At 42.6% G+C, this 26871-nt stretch overlaps 1 protein-coding gene across 1 annotated transcript; it reads right to left on the reverse strand.

Moving 5' to 3' along the window:
* Positions 1–5461: 5461 nt before the first annotated feature.
* On the reverse strand, positions 5462–26205 carry LOC149310920 (uncharacterized). The gene is made up of 9 exons (XM_089529460.1): positions 25965–26205; positions 23684–23899; positions 19752–19961; positions 15202–15356; positions 13456–13618; positions 11869–12072; positions 9942–10144; positions 5917–6910; positions 5462–5769 (listed from the first exon to the last, which is right to left on the reverse strand). Exons 1-9 carry the CDS (start codon positions 26203–26205, stop codon positions 5462–5464), a joined length of 2694 nt encoding a protein of 897 aa, XP_089385586.1.
* Positions 26206–26871: the final 666 nt, after the last annotated feature.

Here is a 26871-nt window from a genome sequence, read left to right on the forward strand (position 1 = left end):
CTTTGGTGAAATGCAAAACACTGGAAGGGAACAGCCAAAGCCCAAGCTCTTGACTGAGGTAGCTACAGCAACAGTAAACAGTCCTGAAAGCTGAGCCTTGGCAGGGAAGAGACCGAGGGAGGGAGAGGGACACTGGGTGACAGCGTCCTGTTCCAGGATCAGCCCTACATTTCAGCCTTCTTCTCTCCAGGAGAAATTCCAAAAAGTCCTCCACTTGGAGCATCACTAAGAAGCAGGAATCTATATCAACATGAGTGTTTTTAGCTTTTCTTTTAATGATGAATTTTAGATGTGGGTTGTTTTTCATAGGTCCACATCTGATTTGCCTTTTCAAACTGATGTGTGTTTTAACTGCTGTTGTTTGTTTGTTCCCCGCCTAAACGCATGGGGAGAGGAGGGTAAGAAATAACAATAATAATAATAATGTGTGTGCAGAGTGTGCAAAGGTCTTTATTCTGTCACAAACTACTTTCTAGTCAAGGCTTATTGTTGTTAACCCCTTTCTTTGGCCTTATGCAAGACTATAAGCAAGTCTCACTCTCTCAGCCTCTGAAGAGGTCAATGGCAAGCCCCCCCCCCCGGACTTGGCAAGAAAATCCCATCACAGGTTGGCCTTGTTGTTGTTGTTGTATGCTTTCAAGATGATGATGATGATGATGATGATGATGATGATGATGATGATGATGATAGCCTATCTTTTTTTAAGGTCCTCCACTCTGTGGTGCCTTGTACTTCTTTGTGGTAATGACATCTGGTCACTCTGGGCTCAGCAAGGCAAGGCTGGCAGGGTTGGTTTCATTCCCTTCCAAGCCAAGATCAACTGATCTGTTGAGACCAACAATTTCCTTCAGTCCCTTCAGTGGTCTGAAGCTGAATGACAGAACATTCGTTATAGGGAGGACTGTCAAGGTAGCAGACATTCAGCACAAGATTGGGTAAGCAAGATTATCCCTTCATATGTGCAGGAATTTGCCCCAGGAGCCAGCATGGTGTAGTGGTTGGAGTGTTGGAGTAGGACTCTGGAAGACCAGGGTTCACATTTCCACTCAGCCCAGGGTGACCCAATGTTGTCACCATCAAGGAGGACAAGGCACCGCAAAATGTAGGGCCTTCAAGAAAAATGGAGGATGAGCAAACAAAAACTAAAAACACACATAGAAATATAAATTAATAAACCCCTCTGAAGAAACCTGCCAAGAAAACCCCCTGATAGGTTCACCTTAGGGTCACCATAAGTTGGAAATTACTTTGAATACACATGACAACAAAATATTACATATACTATATTTTATTATGTACTCAGCTGTATTTTTCTGAACTTTTGTTGTTGTGTGCCTTCAAGTCATTTCTGACTTATGGTGACCCTGTGGTGACCCTATCATAGGGTTTTCTTGGCAACATTTGAATCTTAATTTAAAACCACCCCTTTCCACCCCTGGTTTTTGCCCCTCTTCCCAGGCTCCTTCTTCTTCTCTTCACTTCTGAAATAGAGAAAACTGTGACTCTGGCTGTCTCCCATACTGATGCTGCCCCCTCTGTGTGCATGTTCCTACCTTTCCTGTCACTTAGCCAACTTGTTCTCAGCACAAGCCACTTTTGCCTACAGAGGCACCAAATGACACAAAAGCAAGGTTTCACTGCCAGGGGATATTCCAGAGGAGCCCAAAGAGACGGGCAATCTCTTTTGTTGGGGGGAGTATTAAAAAATAATCTGCACCAAGTGTCAAACATGCTCAAAATGGGAGACATTTTGAAATTCCTTCTGAACAGAAGATTGAAATGCAGGACACATGCTGGAAAAGGAGGACATCTGGACACCTGTTTCAGCCATAGAAACCCCCTGGTGACCTTCCCTTCCTCAGCCTAAGGGCAAAGCAATGGCAAACCTGCTCTGAATTAATCTTGCCAAGAAAACCCTAGCATAGGGTTCTCATATGTCTGAGTTTTGAACACACTTAACATCACTTCCACATGGTTGTGTAATTGCATGCCCAGATATAGAATTAGGGTTGCCAGGTCAGGTCCTTTCCATAGGCTTAAGACATAGGGAAAGCCCCTGGAAATATTATTATTATTATTATTATTATTATTATTATTATTATTATTATTATTACTTTTAGACAACTTTTCTTTCAGGGATTTCAAGGTGTTTCCATGACTATTCTCTATTTTATCCTCACAATCACCCTTGGAAGGTACAACACTTTTAGAGATTTACTGCACAAAAGCCAATGAGTTTTATGGTTCTGTATGGAACCCAAACCCTTATCTTCTAAGTCCCCATCCAACACTCTGCAACTACAACATAGCTTTAAAAAAATTTCTCTGCTAGATGTGAAATGTATTCAATTTTAATTTGTTTGCAAACTAATCTTTGGCCAAGACTGTGTAAGCAAGGGCAGGAGAACACCTCACAAGTACACCAGCATCACATTGGCCTGTCTTTGACTCTATAACTCTTCCTTCTCTCAAAATAAATAATTTTACTTGCGTTGTGAGTTCCATCAACAACAGCAAGTAGGATCAGTCACAGGCACAGAACCAACAACAATGGAGGGCTGGAGGCAAGCAGGTAAATCCAGCTGTTATTCCCACTTCTACTGTGCAATGAGGAAAAATGGATAGCAGCAGCAATAAAGACCCTTCAACACTGACTGCTTCTGTCTGGGCAAAAGGGGAGGGGAGGGGAGGAGTGGGACAACTGGAAAGAAGATACAATCCAGACCTCTTGCTGAGTGATGTGTGCCAATAGCTTTTAAAAGAAGCTGTGGGGTGGGGAGGGGGAGGGAAAATGAGAAGCCAGCTGCATGCAGAGCTCAACAAGAGACCCAGGCAGCATTTATTTTATTTTCTTCTTCTCCATCTGCTCCCCGCCTCCTGTAGCAATGAGACTCTCTGGGGGGATTTTAATTGGCTTAATTAATTGGTTGTGCTACAAGCAACCTTTATGGGAAAGTTTCCCACCTGTACACTGAGAGAAAAGAGATCAAAGGAATATTGCAGAGGCAGAATTGAAGTGTTTCTTTTATTAAGGGGGGAATCACACAAAAAATTCACATTCACTCACACTTGCATGCCAGTACTAAGGAAATCAGGTATTAGCTTGGAATAGTTGGAGACTGAACTAATGGTGATACTTACACAACATGAGGTTTGACTCCAGATCCAATTGTGAGGGGAATGGCATGGGATATGGCCGTTTCGGTGAGCGGAGGGAGGAACGGATGTACCAGTCAGAATTCACAGTGACAGAGCATCATTATACCTTCTAACTAGCCCACTAACAAAGGATTTTGAGGATCTTTTATAGGCAAAACTAACCTGAATGCAAAGGTGTTTGACCTACATCAAAGGAAATCAAATCTGCATTGTAAAGGATTGCTTGGTCTGGAAATGTCCAGGTTGAGAATGAAGTTGCAAATCAGCCTTATCAGGCTGATCTGACAAAATATTTTGCCTCAGTTTCCTGTTTTCTTGACTTCAGAGGTGTTTAAAGTTTCACATTTGCAACTCCCAAACTATTCTGTTAAGAGCATATGGGGTAGTGTGGACGTTGACTGCTTGCCTCAGAGATTATGGTTGCCCAGAGTATAGCGTCCATTTGGGGCCACAGGGAAAGCACACACAGCATAATTCAGAAGAATTCGGCTTAGCATAACCCCAGTTGATGTTGTCTGCCTTCAAGTCACTTTTGGTTACCCTAAGATGAACCTAGCATGGGGCTTTCTTGGCAAAGTTCAGAGGGGGTTTGGTTGGCCACCCTCTGCAGTTGAAAGAGTGTGACTTACCCAGGGTCACCCACTGGGTTTCCATGGCCAAGTGGGGATTCAAACCTTATTCTCCAGAGCCCAACACTACATCATGCTGGCTCCTTCACCATCTTTTCTACCTTCAAGAAGAGCAGTCAATAATTAATTAAAATAGGAAGCCCACTAGAGCTTCCTTATGTCACTGCTGCTTGCCTCTCTTTCCTCTTGCTGCAGCACCTTCACCCAGCCCCGTTGAACAACTTGCCAGGAGGCAGGGCTTGAAAAACCAGATACTTCAGTTGTAGCTGAAAGGTCTGGGAGTCCTAAATCTTCCCTTTAGCCGGAGGTAGCTGCACAATGAAGAGTCAGATAAAATATACCTCCTTTTACTACAGTCCTGATTGTTTGTGGTTAAAGAGAGTTAGGTAGGAAATTAATTGCATTACATGTTGTTTGAATACATCCCTTTGTGTGCCAAAGAGTGCAGTTTCAAACACTTATATTTTTACTCTCAACACATTAGGGCCACTGCATGATAGTACAGTAAGTTTTCACTTCTCTCCCACTTACTCCCCCATGGTTGTTGTTGTTGTTGTTGTTGTTGTTGTTAAATCCCCCTCCCCATCATAGCATTAAAGTTTTTAAAATGGGTGGAAAACCACACTGGCAGATGAGTCTTTTGATTTCCCCTTGTCTTCAAGTAGCTGTGTGAACGGCCCATTGATAATATTTAATAATTTTGCAAGACACATTCAGTCTTGAGTCAACTTTTATTCAATTAATTTGGAGGAAAAGCACAAATGGGGTAGCTCCTATGTGCAGGCATTGCCCTGTAATTTAAAACCTAAGGGCCCTTAATAATTGGAATATGGTAAGAACCTCTACTGAAATGTATTGTCTCAGAATGTCATGCCTGCATGAAGGAAGCAGGTGGCAGAAATGATTTGCAGTGCTTGCTTCTGTCATAATACCTAACAGAGACCTTCAACATTTTTTCAGTAGGGTAACATGCAAGTTGTTATTTCTTTGAAAAAGATCCAGAAACTGGCCAAGGCTCCATATATTTACTTAATACTGTTGTCTTCCTTTCTCAGTTAGCAGAAAGACGACAGGTTGATTCCAAAGAAGGCATCTAATTCTTCTTTAAAATGTATTTATTATCAAAGTGCCAACTGTTCATACCCAACACATTTTTTACAATTCTAAATACGGTAATAATTTGCTATCCATTTCTGTTCAGTCCCTTGCTATATTGGTAACCAGATTGATGACAAGACCAGTGCAATACTATACCATCTAGGAATTCCTCCAGCACAGAAGGGAAAATTTGGATCTGTGGGCAAATATTTTCATGTCTTTTCTTCTTCTTTTTGGTCTCTTGGAACTGAGGAAAATTTCACATAGCCACGTAACAACACAAACTGTTAATCTCAAGCCAATCCAGTTTTTTAAAAAACAAACCTCAGGCTTCTTTATTTAAAAAAAATATTGTCAAAGGAGTTTTAATCTCACTGGGAATCCAGTACTTTTCAAATTCATTGTACATCTCATTTACAAAAGTAATTTAAACCTACAAGGATGAACGAATTGTAAGTGCAACGCATTCACCCAACAAGCAAGTACGTGGAGTAAAAGAGTAGGAGATTATTACTCACAAAATATGCAGATGTATATAACTGATCAAGTTTCATTGTCATTACTGAAGAATCTGATCATTTCTGCTGTTGGGATTGTTCACTGTCATCTTCATCTTCATCGAACACTGCGCTAGAGTCCTTTTTGTAGGGAAATTGTCTTGCCTGTTTTACAGATGGTGAAATTTCTTTTCCTATAGGGGCTGTCTGAGATTTGTCTGCATCTTTTGCTGGCCTCACTGTAGCTGTGCTCTCAAGTTGCTCTTGAGAAGTGTCATGACCATCAATGTCCTTTAAGAAAGTCACCCCTTCCTCTTTCCTGTGGGAAACAGAAGGCATGTGTTCTGACTGTTTTCCATGTCCTGAAGCATCACTCCGATATGATCCTCGCATTGGTCTCAATAAATCAGTTTCATTCTCAAATTGGTCATTTTCAGCAGCAGCATATTCATCTAAGGAGGCCACCCCATCCTCTTTCCTGTGGGGAATGGAAGGCATTTGTTCTGACTCATTTCCATGTCCTGAAGCATCACTCCGATATGATCCTCGCTTTGGTCTCAATAAATCAGTTTCACTCTCAAATTGGTCATTTTCAGCAGCATCATATTCATCTAAGAAGGCCACCCCATCCTCTTTCCTGTGGGGAATGGAAGGCATTTGTTCTGACTGATTTCCGTATCTGGAAGTTTCACTTTGAAATTCTGCTTGCTTTGATCTCAGTAAATCAGTTACATTCTCAAAAGATTCATCATAATCATCATCATCACTATTATAATATTCATCTAAGAAAGCTACCCCATCTTCTTTCCTGTGGGGAATAGAAAACATCCTCTCACCTTTATATGGTGCTTGCTTTGCTCTCAGATCAAGTGAAACCTCAGAATGCTCTTCTTCATCACTGTCATAGTCATCTAAGAAAGACACTCTGTGCTCTGTCTGCTTTATAGCTTCCACTGGCTTCAAACTGATTGTAGCCTCAAAATGTTCTTCTTCCTCACCACCATATTCATCTAAGAAAGCCACTCCATCTTCTTTCCTGTGAAGAAGTTGTTCTGCTTGTTCTAAGTCTAAAGTTTCTTCTTTAGGGGATACTGATTCAGGTACAGTTAGCTCCTGCAATGGCTTCACTTCAGTTGTACTTTCAAGTTGCTCTTCTTCACTTCCAGTCTGGCCATCCAAAAAAGGTACACCACCTTCTTCTGTGTGTGGAAGGTGCTCTGAAATTTGGCTGTGAAAGGAGGCCACCGCTGACACAGCTGGCTCTTGGGCTGGTTCTGTTCTCACATCAGTTGTGATTTCTTTTTTTCCATATGCACCAGTGTGGAAAGCTTGAGGAGCTGAGGAACGCCTTTGTTCTGATTTTTTGGGGGATGCCCGGGCCCCATGTTCTGACTTTGTGCTTTTAAAGGAGGTTGCATCTGACTTCAATATGCTTTTAAATGATTTCATACTAAATCTTTTTGAAAACTGTGTTGCACTATCATTAGGAGATAACATAATTGATTTTGTGTATGAAGATGTTAGACTCTGCAAGAAAACAAATGAAATTATAATAAGGACAGGAAAACATTGTGTATCTGATTAAAATACTGTATAATTAAATTTATATACGTGTTTATCTTACAAATTCTCTCACACTTAAACCATAATTGCTGTTCTCAAAAATGAAAACAAATTAACCACCAGCCAGAATCCACTAAGTCAATTAAGAATGTGCAACCTAGAATTGTGCATTTGTGATGTTTTGCATTAATAATCCCTTCAAGTTCCCTAGTTTAAGGGATACATAGGGACTGTGAAAGTTCCCCAATCTCTAGCCACTGGGATCTATTCCCTTGTCGATAAGGAAGTTGCTGGCTGATGGTTCCACCCCCTCTCACACAAGCAAAAATAAAAGTGTGAGGGGCAATTGTGACAAGGATACTGTTGCACCAGAAATCACTCATGGAGGGGAGGGGTGGAAACATCAGTCAGCTGCTTACCAGTCAACAGGGGAACAGATTTCTGTTAATCCCAGTAAATGGGAGATGTGGGGTCAAGCTGTGATTCACTGTGTACTTGCATAACTACAGTAGTTACGATAGATCACAGCATCCTCCTGGACCCCTTGGGGGGATTAGGTATTGGAGGCACTGCATTGCAGTGGTTCTGGTCCTTCCTCTTGGGCAGGTCCCAGAGGGTGCTGCTCGGGGAACAGTAGCTCCAGAAAGAGGGAGCTCCTTTGTGGGGTCCCTCAGGGAGCTATTTTGTCCCCAATGTTGTTTAACATCTATACGAAGCCGCTGGGTGAGATCATACGGAGTTATGGTGCTGGATGCTATCAGTATGCTGATGACACCCAAATCTATTTCTTCATGTCTCATTCGTCGGCCTCGAATTCTAATGGCACCTTTTCTCTCAGTGAATGTCTTCGGGCGGTAATGGGCTGGATGAGGAAAAACAGATTGAAGCTGAATCTGAACAAGACGGAGGTGCTCACGGTAGCGGCCCCGAAACCAAGAATTGGGTTGCAACTACCAGTCCTGGATGGGATCACACTCTGCTCCAGTGACTGTGTTCGCAGTCTGGGGGTTCTCCTTGACTCGTCGCTCCTGATGACAAATCAGGTGAATGCGACGGTCAGGAGCACCTGTTATCAACTTCGGCTGATACGCCAGCTGCACCCTTTTCTGGAAGTAAGGGATCTCGAGACTGTTGTGCACGCGCTGGTAACCTCACGCCTTGACTTCTGTAATGCACTCTACATGGGGCTACCCTTGTGCCTGGTTCAGAAACTACAGCTGGTTCAAAACATGGCAGCCAGGCTTGTGTCAGGAACATCCAGAAGGGACCATATCACTCCGGTTTTGGGTCCCTCCACTATTGGTTTCCGGGCCCAGTACAAGGTGTTGGTTATTACCTTTAAAGCCCTAAATGGCTTGGGTCCAAGCTATCTCGCCTCTTCCCATACAATCCTCCCCGCGCCCTCTGGTCCTCTAGGAGGAACATGTTGCAGCCTCAAAAATCGAGGCTTGCGGCGACCTCCCAGAGGGCTTTTTCTGCTGTTGCCCCCAGGCTCTGGAACGACCTGCCGGACAAGATCTGTCAATTAACATCTTTGGACAGCTTCAAAAAGGCTGTCAAATCTCTTCAGGCAGACCTTCCCAGATTAAAATATCCCGGCCTCAGGATCTCAGGATCTCCCCCCTCCTCAGTAATGTCTCCAAAGCCCCCTTTTCTTTTCTTTAGAACTGAAGTTGCAGTGGTTTATCGGTTGGTATTATTTTGTTTAATTTATTGTTGTTCTAACTAGTTATTGTGGTTTTAATTTAGATATGCAGTTTAATAACTTTTTAAGGGGAGAGGGAAATATATTGTTTTTATGCTGTATGTTATTTTAATGTTGTAAACCGCCCAGATTGGTTCGCCACAGGGCGGTATATAAATAAAAAATTATTATTATTATTATTATTATTATTATTATATAACCATATAACACCTATTTTAAAAGACCTTCACTGGCTGCCTATCCGCTTCCGAGCTCAATACAAGGTGTTGGTTTTGACCTATAAAGCCCTAAATGGCTTGGGCCCAGGGTACTTGGAGGACCGCCTCTCCCCATATAATCCGCCTCGCACACTCAGAACTTCCGGGACTAAATTGTTGGAGGTCCCTAGGTCTAACCTTACACGGACCTCACAGAGAGCTTTTACTATTGCTGCCCTTTCACTCTGGAATAAGCTCCCTGCAGAGCTTCGCTCCGCCGCCTCATTAGCTGTCTTCAAAAAACAGCTGAAAACATATCTATTCCGGCTGGCCTTCCCACCTTAGATTGTCTGTTTATTTTCCTGCCCCCTATTTTTCCCCTTTCGACTCCGGACCGATGTAAACTTTTTTCTCTTTTTCCTTGCCCTTGACATGTGTATTTTATTGTCTTCCTGTTCCTGCTTTTTGTTTTTTTGTTTTTTGTAGTAATGTTTTTAACTGTTATACTGAATTTTTATCCTGTATTGAAATGTTTTTAAAAATTTTGTAAGCCGCCCTGATCATATCCATGGAAGGGCGGGGTAGAAATAAAATTTATTTATGTATTTATTTATTTATTATTAGTTATACATTTATAATTGTCCAAGTAAATTCTGGCCACAATCCTAAAATCTTTAATGCAAACACAAGAAGGATCTAGGCCAGTTCTGCCTTTGTAAATCCCACAGGAGCCAAAACACCATCTGGCCACCATGAATAAATGGTGGCCAGGAGAAACTACAAAACCCACTGAGAGGCAAGTGCTCTCAAGCAGCCACTGAACTCCTGTGCTTCCAGTTGATCACAGCAGCAAGTCCAGCTTTCAACTGCAATTCAACCATAACTCAAGGCAGCCTATCTTTTCTGCCATACTCTACACCACAGGCATACACATACACTCTTGCTCATGCCATAGTCATTCTAGCTGCGGGATTCTGGAAGTTGTTGTTCAAAAAAGGTACCTTTTCCAGGCTCATGCACAGATGCACATAAACAGTACAGAATTCTATGGCAAAGGCTTCTTGTTTAAAAGAAAGTAGTAAATGACTATTACCCCTAGAGAAGGAGTTGGTGATTGCCAAGGAACGATAGTCTTTGTTATTTCACATACAGATGCATTAATGTAATTTTTCTTTGATTGTACTGCTTCATTTTTCAGCCATGGGATAAGAGCAAGTATACTGGCTGCTGCAATATTGCATACCCCAGTTACTATAAAGCCGATGTTATAATTGCCAAATATGTCATACATTGCACCTGAAACAAAAATACTTTGGTTACTTTTTAATCAATTCTTTCTCAAATAACACTCCTATTTCATTTTTCCTGATGATATCTTAAGGCACATGGACACAGTTTCCATGGATAACAAGGTCACACTGCACACACACTGTGAAATCACCATGTGCTGCAACCTATGCTAGTGCAATGGTGCCAAATTTGCCAGTAGAGCACTAGCAAAAACAAAACAAAACTGTGCGTTCCTTTGAAAAGTTCTCTGCATCGGGAGGGCATGCTGCACCCCCCTCCCCACATACATACACAAATGGAGGGCCATACCACTCCACATACACACATTCACTACACCTTAAAATAGAGTGTAGTGAAAATAAAATTAATACTTTTGACATCAGATTGAAAAACAGTGCCCTCTCTAATCCTCGGAGACTTCTACTCCCAATTTTGCTACTTTTCTTAAACAGACTTGGTTTAAAAACTGGAAGTGATGGACTTCTTGCTACAGTCCCTTCCTAGTTTGAATATATATATATATATACAGGCTGAAGGAAGACTACTAAAGGTCTTTAAAAAGTGAGGGGGAACCCCACCCCAGATGTGACAAATTATCCAACACCCGCTCCCCTGAGGCTTGGGGTTATTATCATGAAATTTTAGAGCAAACATTTTTCATCCTCCCAAATTTTGGAGATGAGAGACCAGAGAAACAGCCTTGGGACTACATGTGTCTAGGGTTGCCATTAGTCAGGACCTCCAAACCGGGACAAATGTAGGACAAAATGTTCAAATGTAGGACCTTTTTTTTTGGGGGGGGTCCTACATTTGAAAAAGAGCCTCGCTGAGGGGAGGATTCCTTCTGCGCTTGGGCTCTGTTCACGGAGCCCAAGCGGAGAAGGAATCCGCCCCCAGGGAGGCATTCCTTTCCCCTTGGGCTCCGTTTTTGCCAAAGGAGCCCAAGGGGAAAAGAATCCCTCCACGCAGCGAGGATTCCTTCTCCGCTCCCTTTCCCGGCCTCTGTGGAGGCTTGGCCTTCACAGAGGCCTGGAAAGAAGGAGGAGAGCGCCCGAGATCGCGGCGATCGCGGGCGGCCCCCCTCTCTTTCCCGGCCTCTGTGGAGGCTTGGCCTTCACAGAGGCCTGGAAAGAGGGAGGAGAGCACCCGCGATCGCGGCGATCACGAGCAGCCTCCCCTCCCTTTCCCGGCCTCTGTGGAGGCTTGGCCTTCACAGAGGCCGGGAAAGAGGGAGCAGAGCCAGGCCGCCTCCCTCGGTGGAGGAGGCCAAGCGGAGGAGGCCAATACGAGGCTCTTTCCCTGCCTGGCGTCCATCGCAGGGGGGGTGTCCCGGGGGTGGGGCCAAACTGGGGCGGGACCGTTCGGACCCGCCCCAAACTGGGAAAGTCCCACCCCCAGGCAGGATATGGCATCCCTACATGTGTCCCAAAGGCTTGGTTCATCCAATTCATTTGGGGTATATATCTCTTACTGTTTAAGCAAAATTATGCTTCTAGGAGGTTTACATTATAATGACACATCCAAATAGGAATGTTATTAGGTTATAATCAATAATAGTAGGCTCCTTCTTGGTCCCACATGTTATATGCATAAAACATAGAAAAGAGGCCTGCTAAGGAATACAGGACAGTCAGCACTTGAACATAATGGAAATAACACGTTATGATGTGCTAACATTGCTAAGTTATAACTGCATAGAGAAATAACAGATTCCCATTGGTTTGGTTTACCTGCAAAGGGTGGACCGAAGCAACTAATAGCATTGACAGCCATCATAAATCCCCATGCAACGGGCATTTTCTCTTCCCCCATTAAGTCAAAAGTAAGGACAGGCAAAAGAACATAGTTTCCTGCATCAAAAAATCCCAAAAGAGAGCAAATGGCTACAAGAGAGACAAAGTTTGTACAGTGAGGAATAATAAAGTACACCACACCTGAAAGCAAAGAAAAAGAGAAAAAAAAACATTGTAGAATATATGGTTATTTTTAATGAATGAAACAGGTATACTAAGCCATTAAACACAGCATATTTAAACACTCTCAAATTTATCTAAAAGTTGTTTATTATGAGTATGTTATTGGGTTTAACCAGAGCTGAGAAAAGCTACACTTTTGGACAATAACTCCTAGAATCCCTTTAAACCCTTTTGACCCCCCTTACATCTACACGTGGATGTCACATTCCCTGGCTTGATGTAGTATGTGAATAAAAATATTTTCTTTGTTAAGTGTGTGTATTTTTATTTCCATGTTCATATACATTCATATTTTAATGTTTTATAAGGAAATAATACAGTGCGCCCGCGCCATACGCGGGCGCACCATATGCGGCCTTGAGCATATGCGCTCAAGCCGCGGGGCACGCGCGGGGCGGAAGGGGTGGCGCGTCCCATTCAATTGAATGGGCGCGTGCGCCCATTGAGCCCCGCGCGCCCGTGCCGCCGCGCCACCGCGCACGAGCCCCATTGTTTCCAATGGGGCTCGAGCATAGGCGGAATTCGCCTTACGCGGAGGGATCCGGAACGGATCCCTCCGCGTAAGGCGAGGACGAACTGTATTGTTCAAATTAGAACAGTTTCACTTAAATAAATCCAATACCAAAGTCAACACATGTACAGATTTTACACACATTATCTCTCACACAGCCACACTCATATACATCAGTGCTCACAGATATGTATACACTCAGCCACTCTCTTTCATTCTTTCTTCCATTCATATACATGCCCATTTATTCTCATACACACAGACATACAGAAATGTTCATTCTCTTGAGTATATGCAAGTATACACAAGTGCATATGTGAGCATGTAAAAAAGATGAAGTGTGTGTGTGTGTGTGAGAGAGAGAGAGAGAGAGAGAGAGAGAGAGAGAATTTATGTGTGAGACCGTGTGTGAATGAATTTTAAATGCATTTTTAATTGGTCTTTCCAATAAGAATCCCCTACAAAAAAATGAGGGTGGGGGGGAAACATGAACATCATGTGCTAGAAGAATCAAATTGTCCTTTAAAATATTGTTTACATCAATTACTTGTCATGTCTATAAGTGCTTAGGCCAGAACCTGTAATTTCCATTTCTTATACAAATAAGAAATGCAGACAATTGCTTTCAAATGTGTAGCACGTCTAGATGGATCAGTGTGAGGATGGAGAATTTCTTTATCCATTCACAACTTTAAAATGAATTGTGCTGACAGCTTGTAGCCTCCTAGCATCAATTGGTACAGTATTCTTATGTTACATAAAAGTTTTCTGTTGCTAAAATAAAGAAACAGTCCCTTCCAGTGACACAGAAGATAACAATAAGCACCTACCCACAGACAATATGGATGCCTGATTCAGATAAAGTCGGTCAATTTTTTCAACGTCGCATAACTTTCCAAATATAAGACAACTAACCATGCTGCTTACTCCAATTCCTACCATTATGTAGGATGCTTGGTGCAGGGGAATATTCAAGTCACCTGCAAGTTTAATCTGTAAAATAAATATATTTAGTTTTTATTCACATGTTGCTGTTTTTGACATTACTCTCTGCATTTCTCAAAAGCAATTCATATTTAGTAATAGGGCTAACAATGGCATTAAACACTTTTAACAATTCTATGTTCTGAGAGTCTCATGGTGTTTTAATGTACACTGTCAAGTGATTACAAGACGTAATTTTATACAACTGAGGATTTACCAGAATCATGAGTTTTGACTCAAATGTCCTCTTTTCCTCTTCTTCTGCCTTTGTTATCCTATTAATTCATGGTTTATCACATGTTATTACTTGTTCATAAGCCATCTTGATTTATTTATTTGTATTGATTTTGTTTGTAGAAAGTGAAGCATTTATAGGAAGGAGGTCAGGAACAACCAATACAATTCCAACTAACTCAACAACTCAAAAAGTCTTCAATTCAGGAACATGTAAAACTGCTACCACACACTCACATAACAGCCAAACATACAACACTGAGGGTGGAATTTCCAAAAAAAGATGCTGCCACAAAGAAGGCCTAACTCCATTCATCTACAGATCCGTGGGCAGCAGATCCTTTTTGGATAACCTTAAATCATGTGGGAGAATAAACAGGAAAAGTTGCACCCTCGGATAATACAGATTTAGGAGTTTAACACACAGCTAAAAAAGCGACTTACCACTGCTGAATTCAATTCTAATTCGGGATGTATCCTGATATTATTGCTTGCATTTTGCCACCTACGTCACCAGCCAGATGAATCCCATGTAACTTCCAGCTAGAATCTGAGCTCGGCCGGCCTCTTCTCAAAACCGGGAAGCTCCCAGCTTTGCAAATTGGCCAACTGAGCTCGGATTCTAGCCAGAAGTTACCTGGGATTCACCCCGGTGGCGGTGGCAAAACACGTGTGATAATATCAGGATACATCCTGAATTAGAATTGAAGTCAGCAGCAGTAAGTTGCTTTTCTTTTTAGCTGTGTGCTAAATTGCATAGTTTCCTTGAAGGTACTGAAAATACACTGCCACTGAGACCAAAGAGAGGCGTTCCCTTGAGTAACTTGGGCCCAAGCCAAATTTTCAATCAAAGAGGTAATACCCAGGAGCACATCTCACTGTTTCATTTACTGAGGTATACCTGTAGCATGGTCTTCATCATAGCATATATCTTAGTGGCCAGATCCATTTTCTCCATAAAAGACACATGTGTTGAGCCAGACAAAGTTGAAAACAGAAAAGAAAGAAAATTTCGGCCACATTGCCACTTGTCTATTCACTAGAAAGATTAAGTACAGAAACAATCCAAACGTGCAAACCATAAATTGTCTGGAAGTACACTAATCTGATTGACTTCTATGAAGAACCATGTTTTATATAAATTGAGCTTCAAATTCTTTCCCTTTCTAGCCTGTCAGACACTTACCCATTTGTTCAGAGACTTGACTGGGCTCAGGAGAGAAAAAGAGGATTCACTGGGTATTATTAGTGTTTTTAGAAAAACTCTTTGAGCTTTTTAAAAATAATAAACTACTGCTGAAAATATGAATCATAAATAGGTTACCACAGAAAACTAAAATGCACAAATTGATTCTTACCATATGTACAAAAGGTATGAAGAATCCAAATTTTGCTAATCCAAGAGAAAGAACCCAAACCTCAAAGATGCGGTCCTTCCACAAGCTTAAATCAACAATAAAACCTCTTAGTGGGGATGTTTTAAACTTCTCGACAACACTTGGATGAGTTCTATCTTTAAAAAATAAAATAAAAACAAATATTGCTATCATTTACATAATGTCATGGATAAAATTAATAAAGTCCTGTTATCAGAAAACAGTAAATATGACAAGTGTTATTATCCCTAGTCATGTGATATGGACAGACAGAGACAATATGCAAAGCTCTGATCTGTGTGATGTTTAGCCCATTATTCTGAGGACTGCAAACAGGAGTGATGATCTCAAAGAACAATTTTACTTATGTAACTTGTTCAGCTGATGCATGGGCAACCCTGAGAAAGGGTGGGTACATCTGCTACAGCAACAATCCTGCTCTATTGTGTGTACACTCTACAGACCCGAAGAGTTATCTGAATACAGAACTTAAATTCCTAGGAGAAAAAAACACTGGACATGATTTAATCTCTGAGCTAGGGTGCTGGACCCAGTTTCCGTGGAGCCACAAGATGACCACATGTTGCTCTATGTCAGTGATGGTGAACCTTTTAGGGGCTGAGTGCCCAAATTAAAAGGTCTTCTGGCACTGAGTGCTACCCAGTGCTGGGGACAGGACGTCTGGGGATGGGACTTCTTCCCCTGCCTTCCTGGGCCTTCTGCTGCCACTCCAGAGACAGCTGAAGGCCTGGGGAGGCAGGAGGAAGAAGAGGAACAGGTATGCGTCTCTTCCCCCTCCTCCCCTCACACCGTTCCCAGCCTTCAGCTGCCTCCAGAGAGGCAACTGGAGACCAGGGAGGGTCAGGAAGGAGGAGGAACAGGTGTACACCTCTTCCTCCTCCTCTTCCAGTGCCGTTCCCAGACTTCAGATGCCTCTGAAGAGGCGGCTGGAGGCCTTGGAAGGGAGAACAGGTGTGCACCTCTTGTTTGTCCTCTACCAGTGCCGTGCCTGACCTTCAGATGCCTCTGAAGAGGCAGCTGAATGCCAGGAATGGTTGAAAGAGAGGAGGAAAAGGCACGTGCCTCTTCCTCCTCCTCCTCCTCCTCCTCCTCCTCCTCCTCCCTATTGCATGCCGGGGAAATGGTGTCACGTGCCAGAGTGCCATAGGTTCGCTATCACCGCTCTATGTGTAGACCCTGAAGTTGGCAAGATTCTATCCACTTTCCCCTACAGCCCATTTAATGAAGGAAAGCACTGTGACCTGGCACCTGTGGTGGGTTTATTTGGCTTGCTAGCACTGGCAGGCAAATAGCCATGTCAGTGGGAATTTCTGAGTGATGCAAAAATGCTGAGTCGTGTTGTTTGAAATTTGTATATATGCTCTAAAATGTCTAGGGGAAAGTGTGTGTGTGTGTGTGTTTACATGTGTCTATATGTGTATAAATATGTGTGTGCCCTCAGATCCAACACAAGATGTGGCCCTTGGTGCTAAAAAAAATGGTTAAACCACTACTTTAAACTCAGAAGCTGGGTCTTTCCTGGGCATATTCACAACCATCGTGAATCATATACACATCATATATGTATATATACGTGCATACACACACACACACACAAATATGTATGTGCGTATATACCTATATGTTTGTGTGTGTGTATGTGTGTGTGTGTATATATATATATATATGCATGAGTGTGTGTGTGAGAGTATTCATATATAAACATGTGTGTGTGTGTGGTGTGTGCGTGTGCGTGTGTGTTTGCCAAATCGGATCAAGGAGGAGAAGGCAGTGGGGTCCAGAGGATGGGGGCCGAGGTCGAAAAGGCCCTTTTGGTGGTGTTGTTCAATCTAGCCTCTGGAACTTTTAGTAGCTGCTGCCTGCTGGATCTGAGCGTGCGGGGCGGATTGTACAGAGAGAGGTGGTCCTTCAAGTACTCTGGGCCCAAGCCATTTAGGGCTTTATAGGTTATAACCAACACCTTGTATTGCACCCGGAAGCGAATAGGCAGCCAATGTAGGTCCTTTAAGACCGGTGTTATATGACTGGTCCTAGGTGTATTAGTGACCAGTCTCGCTGCCATATTCTGCACTAATTGCAGCTTCCAGGTATGGTACAAGGGTTGCCCCATGTAGAGCGCATTGCAGAAATCCAACCGAGAGGTTACCAGAGCGTGTACTACTGTTTCTAGGTCCCCCCGGCTCAGGTAGGGACGCAGCTGGCGTATCAGCCGAAGCTGATAACAGGTGCTCCTGACCGCCGCATCCACCTGAGATGTAAGGTGGAGCGACGAGTCAAGGAGCACCCCCAGACTGCGTACAGAGTCCTTCACGGGGAGCGTGATCCCGTTCAGGACAGGTGGAACCACCGCCATCCCTGGGCCAGGAGAACCTATCGCGAGTACTTCCGTTTTCTCTGGATTCAAGCTGAGCCTGTTTTCCCTCATCCAGCCCATTACCGACTCCAGACAGAAGCCCCTCTAGGGCTTCTTGGAACCTTTTGGGTTCCATCAGCCTTCGAGGGTGGACCATTTTAATAGGTCCGCCACCCCCGGGGAGGATCTGGGTAGAAGCCTTGATTTTTGCCTCCACCAGGAAATGATCCGTCCATGACAAGGGGGAAATATTCGATATTTCCGCCCACGGAATTTCCATGTCCATACAAAAGACCAAATCGAGTGTATTACCCGCAGAATGCGTAGGCCCTGAGGCCAGTTGTGACAGGCCCATGGCTGTCATGGTTTCCATGAATTCCCGAGCCGCACCGGATGGAACATAGTTGGCCACAAGGGGGATGTTGAAGTCCCCCAGGACTAAAAGCCTGGGGGACTCCAGCATCAGCTCCGAGACCAACTGTGTCAGCTCGTTAAGGGAGTCTGTTAGCGCACGGGGTGGCCGATAGACCAACAGAATCCCTAGACTGTCTCTGGCCTTCAGGGTCAGGTAAATACACTCAATATAGGACGTTTGACGCACATGGTTCCTGGTTAGAGACAAGGTGTTCTTATGCACCAAGGCAACACCCCCTCCCCGCCCACCTAACCTGGTCTGGTCCTTCACTGAGTACCCGGCAGGTAGGGCCTGAGCCCATACAGCTTCTCCCTCAGGCCCAAGCCAGGTCTCAGTAATGCAAGCCAGGTCACAGTTGTTATCCTCAAGCAGATCGTATATTATATGGGATTTGTTGTTAATAGACCTGGCATTGCACAGGAGCAGAGACAGGGTTTGTGGTACGGTTGGAGCGACCCTCAGGTCTCTTTGGTTAGGAGAGGGACAGGAAGGCGTGATAGATATTACACATCGATCTCGCCTTCCCCTGTAACGCTGGTCCACTCTCCTACCGCCATACCTCCCCTTGCCCCACACTACCTCAATGGGAGCCCCGTCCAAGCATAGAGAGTTACCCTCTACCTCCCCAGCCAAAACATAAGGAGGAGAAGGCAGTGGGGTTCAGTGGGTAGAGACTCTTTGGGGAAGAGAGAAGAGAAGGCTTGATCCCCACCCCTCAGATCCCCAGGCGTCCAATCTCTCCTGTGTCTTCCCATAGTTCTTCTGGGAAAGAGAGAAGAGAAGTCTTGATCCCCCCTCAGATCCCTGGGCGTCTAGACTCTCCTGTGTCTTCCCATAGTTCTTCTGGAAGGAGCCTCCATTCCCCAAAATCCCTTTGCCTCCCCCATTGCTCCCTGGGCTGTCTGGGGGGTAATCAAGCAGGCATGTAATGCAAAGCCCATCTGCTGCTCAGGCGCTCAGGCAGAGGCAAAAAAAAAGGAAAAAAAAGAAAAAAGAATAGTTAAAAATGGTGTTCAATGGCTCTCCTCACATATCGGTCTATGAATGTGGAGCAGAGGGGAGGTTGCAATCCACCAGAGTAAAGGCTATGTAAATGGAAGAAAATGGCGCTGGCGATGGAGAAAGAGAACAAAGAGGGTGACACCCCCAGGCCAGCCCCTTGAGCACTGCTCCTTCCATCTCCAGGTTCCCGAATCAGACACCCTTGTCGTTCCCATTCGGATACCACGAATCAGACCCCAGGAGCAAAAATAATCCGTGTTAAAACCTACTGTTTTTTAAAACCAGTTTATAGGCATATAATTCGGATTATACAATAAACCCCAAATCAGATTCGAAACTGAATGGGAATGATTCCGGGGCAATGCAGATCTAATTCGGGGTTAAATGGGAATGATGCCCCCTTAATTCGCATCCTAATCCATGTTTTAGGCCAGTGGGAACGCCACCCTAGACCAGTTTCGGATGGGGATGGCTTGTTGATTTCACCTTGATCTGGGAACAGCTCTTTTAGCTCACATTTCTGTTTAAATTTCCAAACATGAAACTCTGTTTTCTGAGTGAGTGTGTGTGTCTGAATGACAAGCTGTGATTGGTACTTAATATATAAGGCTCAATGACATCAGCAGGGGCTGTCCCTAAGTCTCAGGTTTTGGCCTCAGGCCTTGGGCTGATTTTGAACTGGCAAGGACATAATAAAGGCAAGACAAACCAAAATGAAAAGGCTGCACACAGTTTACATACGTTTTTGAAGAGGTCTGTAGGCAAACCCAGCAAAAATACATATGGACAGAATTCCACTGTATACACGCAGGCTAACCCTCCATCCTAGTCTTTGAATTAAGTACTCATGGAGTTTATTCTGCACAAATGTTCCTGCAGCCCCTCCAGCCATCACAACGCCAGTTGCAAAGGAGCGCTTTGACGTAAAGTAAAGGCTTACCATTATCAGGCCTATGAAAACAGACAGTATGACTATTATTATTTACTAATACATTATTATTTGTCAATACATTTATATTATATAGTCATACATATTCTGCCATTTTCCCAACATTGGGATTCAAGGCAGCTTATAATATATTAAAACCAATATAGATTAAAAGAAATATAATACATCAGTAAGAATGTATTAAACTTATTTTAAAATGCAGTTAAACAATCTATAGAATTAAATGATTCACAAATTCATTGAAAGACCACTGAAGTCAATCCTTTGTCAGAATACAAAAATATGGTGCCTGTAGAATCAGTACGTAGAGAGATCTTTGAGATTAACTGAAAGAAAGAAATTGGCAGCATGAGCTTTTGTAGACTTCTGTCTATTTCCTCAGATGCATTTGGTGGAGTAGAAGCCAGGTACAGACATATATATGCCATTGGTATGTGAGGATGTCAATCCAAATTACAAATCCTTTGTATATGGAAATGAAGTCCACTCCACCAAATGCATCTGAGGAAGTAGACTGGAGTCTACGAAAGCTCATGCTGCCAATTTCTTTCTTTCAGTTAGTCTCAAAGGTGCTACAAGATCTCTCTACAACTGTCAGAATAGGAAAAGTTTTCATTTGCTGGTGGGAAAACAGCAAAAAGTTACCATCCTAATCTCTCTGGGAAGAGTGTCCCAATCTGGAAACAGGAAGTAATGGACATTTTTTAAAGCTAATCAAGTCAGGTAACTCTCTGTGTGTGTGTGTGTGTGTACCTTCAAGTCACTTATTGACTTAAGATGACAATATTAATATCACAGAATTGTCATAGGCAAGGAATACTGAGCGATAGTTTTGAAATGGAGCCTACGTCATCTGGGTTTTGTTAGTGGTCTCTCAACCAAATACTAACCAAAACTTGCCAAGGAGCTTATCCCTTGGTTTACTAAATCGATTTACCTCTATCTGGCTTAAAGCTTAATTCAGGCAGCATCCTGATGTTATCAGAAGGTTTTTGCCACCGAAATACATCTCAGGTGCGTCCCTGGTTCCAGGAGCACTCCTCGCATCTCTTTTCGGATCCAGGAGTTTTCCAAGTTAATAAAATGGCCACCAGAGTGCTCCTGGAAGCATATTTGGGTAGCAAATTCTTTGGCAAAAACCTTCTGATAACATTAGGATGCCGGCTGAATTAAGCTTTGAGCCAGTTAGAGGTAAATTGATTTAGTAAGCCATGGGATAAGCTCCCAAGTTTAGCTTCCAAGATCAGATGGGATCTCGTCCCTTTAGGGTACAGTGCACCTGTGTCATACACAGGTGTGCCATATGCAGCTTTCAGCATACGCTGAAGGCCGTGCCAGAAGAAGCAATGGTGCGCACCAGAAGAAGCAATGGTGCGTGCACCCATGGCCCCATTGTTTTTAATGGGGCTCCACTATATGTGGCATTTCCCTTATGCAGGATGGTCCAGAACATATCCCCCATGTAAGGGAAGGGTCCTAGTGGTAATCTCTTTGTCACCTCTATTTTAATTAGCACAAGAAACAGGATTTTGTGAAAGGAGGCCAATCTATATTTGCAAGAATTTCCATGCCTAGTTCAAAATGAAGCTCCTACATGCAATAAAAGAGATTATATGATAGTCTGCTCACGTTTAACCCCCACTACACTAACAACATATATGCTAATACTACAGTTACCCCTCCTAACTCACGGATCTGAGATCCGCAACCTTGAATATCTGCGGACAGGCGACCTCCGCTATTTTCAATGGCACACATGCCCAGGGGCGCACCCCATTTAAGCCTATGGGGCTTGAATATGCTTCAGCCTCTGTTTTCACCGGGGGGGGGGGGGTCCAGAATGGATTCCCCACAAAAATGGGGGGGGGGGGGTTAACTGTATTTACGAACTGGACTTTGATCCTAGGTTTACTCATTGAAAGTCAGGTGACCTGAAATCAGCATAATTTACTTTCATGTAATTCTTTCTGGTTAGTTGCTTGTTGTGGTTTGTTTTGGGGGGCTTGGAGGTTTATGGGTTTTTTATTGTTTTGAAGGGTTTGTTTTGTTTTGTTTTGTAAGCCATCTTGAATCCTTGTACTAAGAAAAAGGTGGAATATAAATAAATAAAATCAATAATAATGCTGCTAATGATAGGATCCAAGGAACAGTGGGAGAGAAAGTGTGTATACCCTACACACAGTGTAATATCATTGTTTAGTACCTACTTTCCTGATCACTGTTACAGGACTCCAGGAATGCTAGGCAGGTCAAAATCTCTTGTGCAAGGGCTGATGGGTCCCCTTCTACTCACATCCCTTTAGTTCCTTTGGAAAGCTTCTCCAGACAGTCATAAGGATGTCCAGAGTAGTCTTTGATGCAATTACAAGCAGGTATTCTTAGAAGGAAAATCCAGATAGCCACCTTGTATAAATGGAGGGATACATACATCCCAGCCACCATCTCGAAGGGCAGGATGATAGTTCCCTATCTTAACAGCATTCTCTTAATAGTATTTGGGTCTGGCTGAAGCCACACTATTGAAATAAGATAAACCAATCAATCTGAATCTCTCTCTCTTTGTTGTGTAAGTGCAATACTGTGAGGAAAGCACACTCTGTCAGCAGTATGACATAAGTAGACACTTCCAGACATGTGTTTAGCATTACCAAACAATTGGTCTTCTGTAAACTACATATAGAATTGCAGCTGACTTTACTCTCCACATTACTGATACTGTGCTAATTCTATGCATATATCCTGCTATGTTATGTCTATGCTAGTGGCTGGAGAGGAAAAAAGTACAATTAGGGATGTGACAAGATTGCAGTTTGATAAACATATGGATTTTTGTTTTCTCACTCCCTTAAAATTTTTATTTATGAGCCAAGAAATTTGCTGCCTTCTCAGGTCAGATGTGAGAATCTTCAGATGGTTCATTTGCAAGCTGTGCTAGTTGAAGGCACATAGACACATGCACTTTGTAATATCTGCAGTTCCTGGAGCTTATTATCTAAGATGGCCCCAAAAAGCACCAGGCAAGCTAGGCTACAGAAACCCATTGGGAGATCTTGGGCAAAAAAAAAAAAAGTGAGAGTATAGGTTGTTTTTAATGTACATAAGTGTACATTAAATCATTCAGTCAGATGGTACCATGATTTATCTGAATATATTTCTATGCATTCATTGCATAAGATGTGATTAAGGCTCAGATGGCAATATTTTTACTGGGAAATGTGCTGCCTACATTATGGCATAGGGACACAGTGACTCAGTAGTTCAGATGCAGATTCTGATGACTGGAAGGTCAAAAAGTTGGCAGCTCGAGGCCCAAGTGCTGTGTGATGGAGTGAGCTCCCATCACTAGTCCTAGGTTTTGTCAGCCTAGCAGTTCGAAAGCATACAAATGCAAGTAGATATATAGGTACCACTTTGGTGGGAAGGTACCAGCATTCAGTGCAGTCATGCTGGCCATGTGACCACCGGAGTCATCTTTGGACAACACTGGCTCCCTTGGCTTAGTAACGAGATGAACACCACCCCCTGCACTCAGTTACAACTAGACATTCATGTAAAGGGAAAACCTTTGCCTTTTACTTATACAGTATTATGCCATAACTTTTCATTCACTAGATAGCATAAAATAGAATACCCAACTTTACAGAAAAGTGAAACTGATTACATATTCCAACTTTGACTTAGGTTACTGATTTTCTTGATTGATGAATAAATAAAATTGAATTACCTGGAGTGCTAGCCAGACTTGATCCTACACCAACAATGATTCCATGTGTTAAAAACAGTATGCGTACATCATAGGTGTAGGATGAACACACTAGACCAAACATGACAACTAGAGCTCCAATTATGGCCACTTTTATGGCTCCAATTTTCACAAGAAGTTTTCCAGAAATAGGACCAAAAATCATAATGAAAGCATAGCTGACCGATCCAATCCAGGCTAAATAAAAAATAAATAGTTGTAATTAAATATAGGAAAATGTTTACATTTTACTATATGTTCAGATTAATTACATATACTTTACTAGTTAAGAGAAAAAATTAACACTTGAAATCCATGGAAAAGTGTTAATATAAACAACTGTATTTGGGCATTCAGGAATTTAGGAAACACAGAAAAGGAGCAGGGTTACAGCATGTAGGCCCAGGCTTCAATGTTACATCTCTGGCATTGGAAAACATACACACTTAAGTATGAACATCAATGGAAAGAAATCAATAAACACATAACAGTATGCGTGTTGCTTCCATGCAAACATGGAATTTCAAGCTTTCTTTTCAAGTTGCAGGTTACATGGAGAGGAATAGATGGCCACCTATATACAAGCTTCTCTTCTACAGATGTGTGTATGTGTGCCAGGAGGGGTGTAAGTCCACATCAGTGATATTATGGTGTAAAGTAACAAAGTATAGTCCTTTCCTTTATTCACAGGACATTGTTCCAGAATAACTGACAAGGCTGATTGTCCATATTTAAGCATACAGTGGGCCCTTGTTATCTACTGGGGTTTGGTTCCAGGACCTCCACGGACACCAAAATGCCTGGATGCTCAAATCCCATTAAATACAATAGAATAGTAAAAGGTGTCCTTTATATAAAATGGCAAAATCAAAGTTTGCTTTTTGGAATTTATATATTTTTAAAATATTTTCAAGCCATGGATGCTTGAATCCATATATAAAGAATCCGGTGATATGGAGAGCTGACTTGTTGGAGTAATTGTGCCTTTAACAATATAAAAATATTTTGATTGATAGATGACATGTATTCTGTGTGACTGTCACATACTACTGATTCAGGAGCACATGACATGAGACAAAGTTGCTGCAAGGTTGCATCATGCTATGTGGCACAGAATGATGGCTCAGAACCAGTGGCATCCCTAGGGTGGGTGTCACCCAGTGCGGTAACTCATGGTGTCACACACACATACACCCATTGACCTCCTCCATACAGAATCGTTAGCAATACTTTAATGCACTAATGATACTTGTAAATTGTAATTCCCATATACCACTGAGTGCAATGCTAATAGTTGTGACATCAACAACTACCAAAATTAAAATTATACCTTCAAATTACAATATCATATGCACAACCTAAATTTATTTACATATGCACAGTGGAGATGTGGTTAAAATGTGGTGTTTTTTAAAGACAATTTAAAAAGAATATTTTTTAAAAAAATTTAAAAATGAATTAAAATTTTGAAATTTCAATTTTTAAAAATACTGGTGCTTCTCCTTTCTCCTCCGACTGAGCTTCATCCCACTCCTACCATCTTTTAAAGCATTTTAAACAGAAGCAGATGAATGCCACATCCCATTTCTGCCCAAAAGTAGGTGTTTGAGTAGCAGTGTAATCACTCCACCTTTGGGTGTCACCTGGTGCGGTCCGCACCCCCATAGTGATGCCACTGCTCAGAACCACTCTCCAATGTAAGTGGACCAAGAAACTGGTCAGTGTGGGTTAGTTGGGTTAACCTGGAGAGTTGTTTGGAGAAGATATCAGAGTAGTTGGTTGGAAGCAGACGGAGAGGATTATGTACATATATTGTTTTTTTATACTGTATGCAGTAGGCAGGTTTTATCTTTCTTGTTTTGATGATTATGTAAAGTGCTGTGCAAAATGTACAGTGCTATATAAATAATCTCTGATGATGATGATGATGATGATGATGATGATGATGATGATGATGATGATGATAATGCCTCCAGAACTATGGATGAATCAACTACATCTGCGAGTTTTCATTTGAGTGTGAAAAGTGGTCAATGCGTTACCAATAGCAATAGCTGGGTGTTTTTGTTTTTGAACTCTGGTATGATATTGTTTTGGCTGCATATGGGTAGATTTGTCCTCAGACTGGTAGTTGGCTTTCTTCTTGCCAACATGACTGAATAGTCAAACATGATGAAGCAGAAAATATAAATTCTATATCCTTCTTTAAAAGTTTCACTAAAACCATACTTAATACAGTTTAAACTGATATGTTATAACATACCTATCATAGAGTTGGTTGACTTAAATGTCTCAAGAAGGGGCAGCATATAAACACCAAAGGCATTGTGGAAACCGCTGACACATAAGGAATGGATACAAGCTGCCAAGACAACAACCCAACCCCAACCACCATTAGGAGGGGGATATAAAAAAGAGGCTTCCTTGTTAATCGCATCCAGGGTATCACATCTCCTCAGTCTGCGCAACATTGCAGTAGACTGGATCTTCTGAATCACACGCATGACTGGAAAAGAGATCTGTAGGTGGAGGGAACAAATCATACAATCATAGAATCGTAGAGTTGGAAGAGACCACAAGGGCCATCTAGTTCAACCCCCTGCCATGCAGGAACTTTCAATCAGAATATCCCCGACAGATGGCCATCAAGCGTCTGTTTAAAGACCTCCAGGGAAGGAGACTCCACTACACTCTGAGGGAGTGTGTTCCACTGTCGAACAGCCCTTACTGTCAGGAAGTTTCTCCTAATGTTGAGGTGGAATCTCTTTTCCTGTAGCTTGCATCCATTGTTCCAGCTCCTGTTCTCTGGAGCAGCAGAAAACAAGCTTCCTCCCTCCTTAATATGATATCCTTTCAAATATTTAAACAGGGCTATCATATCACCTCTTAACCTTCTCTTCTCCAGGCTAAACACCCCCAGCTCCCTGAGTCGTTCCTCATAGGGCATGGTTTCCAGGCCCTTCACCATTTTAGTTGCCCTCCTTTGGACACGCTCCAGTTTCTCAATGTCCTTTTTGAATTGTGGGGCCCAGAACTGGACACAGTAATCCAGGTGAGGCCTGACCAGAGCAGAATAGAGTGGCACTATTACTTCTCTTGATCTAGACACTATACTTTTATTGATGCAGCCTAAAATTGCATTGATCTTTTTAGCTGCTGCATTGCACTGT

Source organism: Sceloporus occidentalis, unplaced genomic scaffold (assembly GCF_023333645.1).
Source record: "Sceloporus occidentalis isolate IW3139 unplaced genomic scaffold, rSceOcc1.0.p SCAF_6, whole genome shotgun sequence".
NCBI lineage: Eukaryota > Metazoa > Chordata > Lepidosauria > Squamata > Phrynosomatidae > Sceloporus > Sceloporus occidentalis.

What these genes read in the sequence shown, in the direction of transcription:
- LOC149310920 (XM_089529460.1), bottom strand. Translation starts at nt 26,205, where the DNA reads ATGCGTGTGATTCAGAAGATCCAGTCTACTGCAATGTTGCGCAGACTG. An exon ending in CTACAGACCTCTTCAAAAAC is followed by an intron (nt 15,357 to 19,751) that starts GTATGTAAACTG and finishes TATTTTTTAAAG; the next exon opens with ATAGAACTCATCCAAGTGTT. An exon ending in TCATACCTTTTGTACATATG is followed by an intron (nt 13,619 to 15,201) that starts GTAAGAATCAAT and finishes TTTATTTTACAG; the next exon opens with ATTAAACTTGCAGGTGACTT.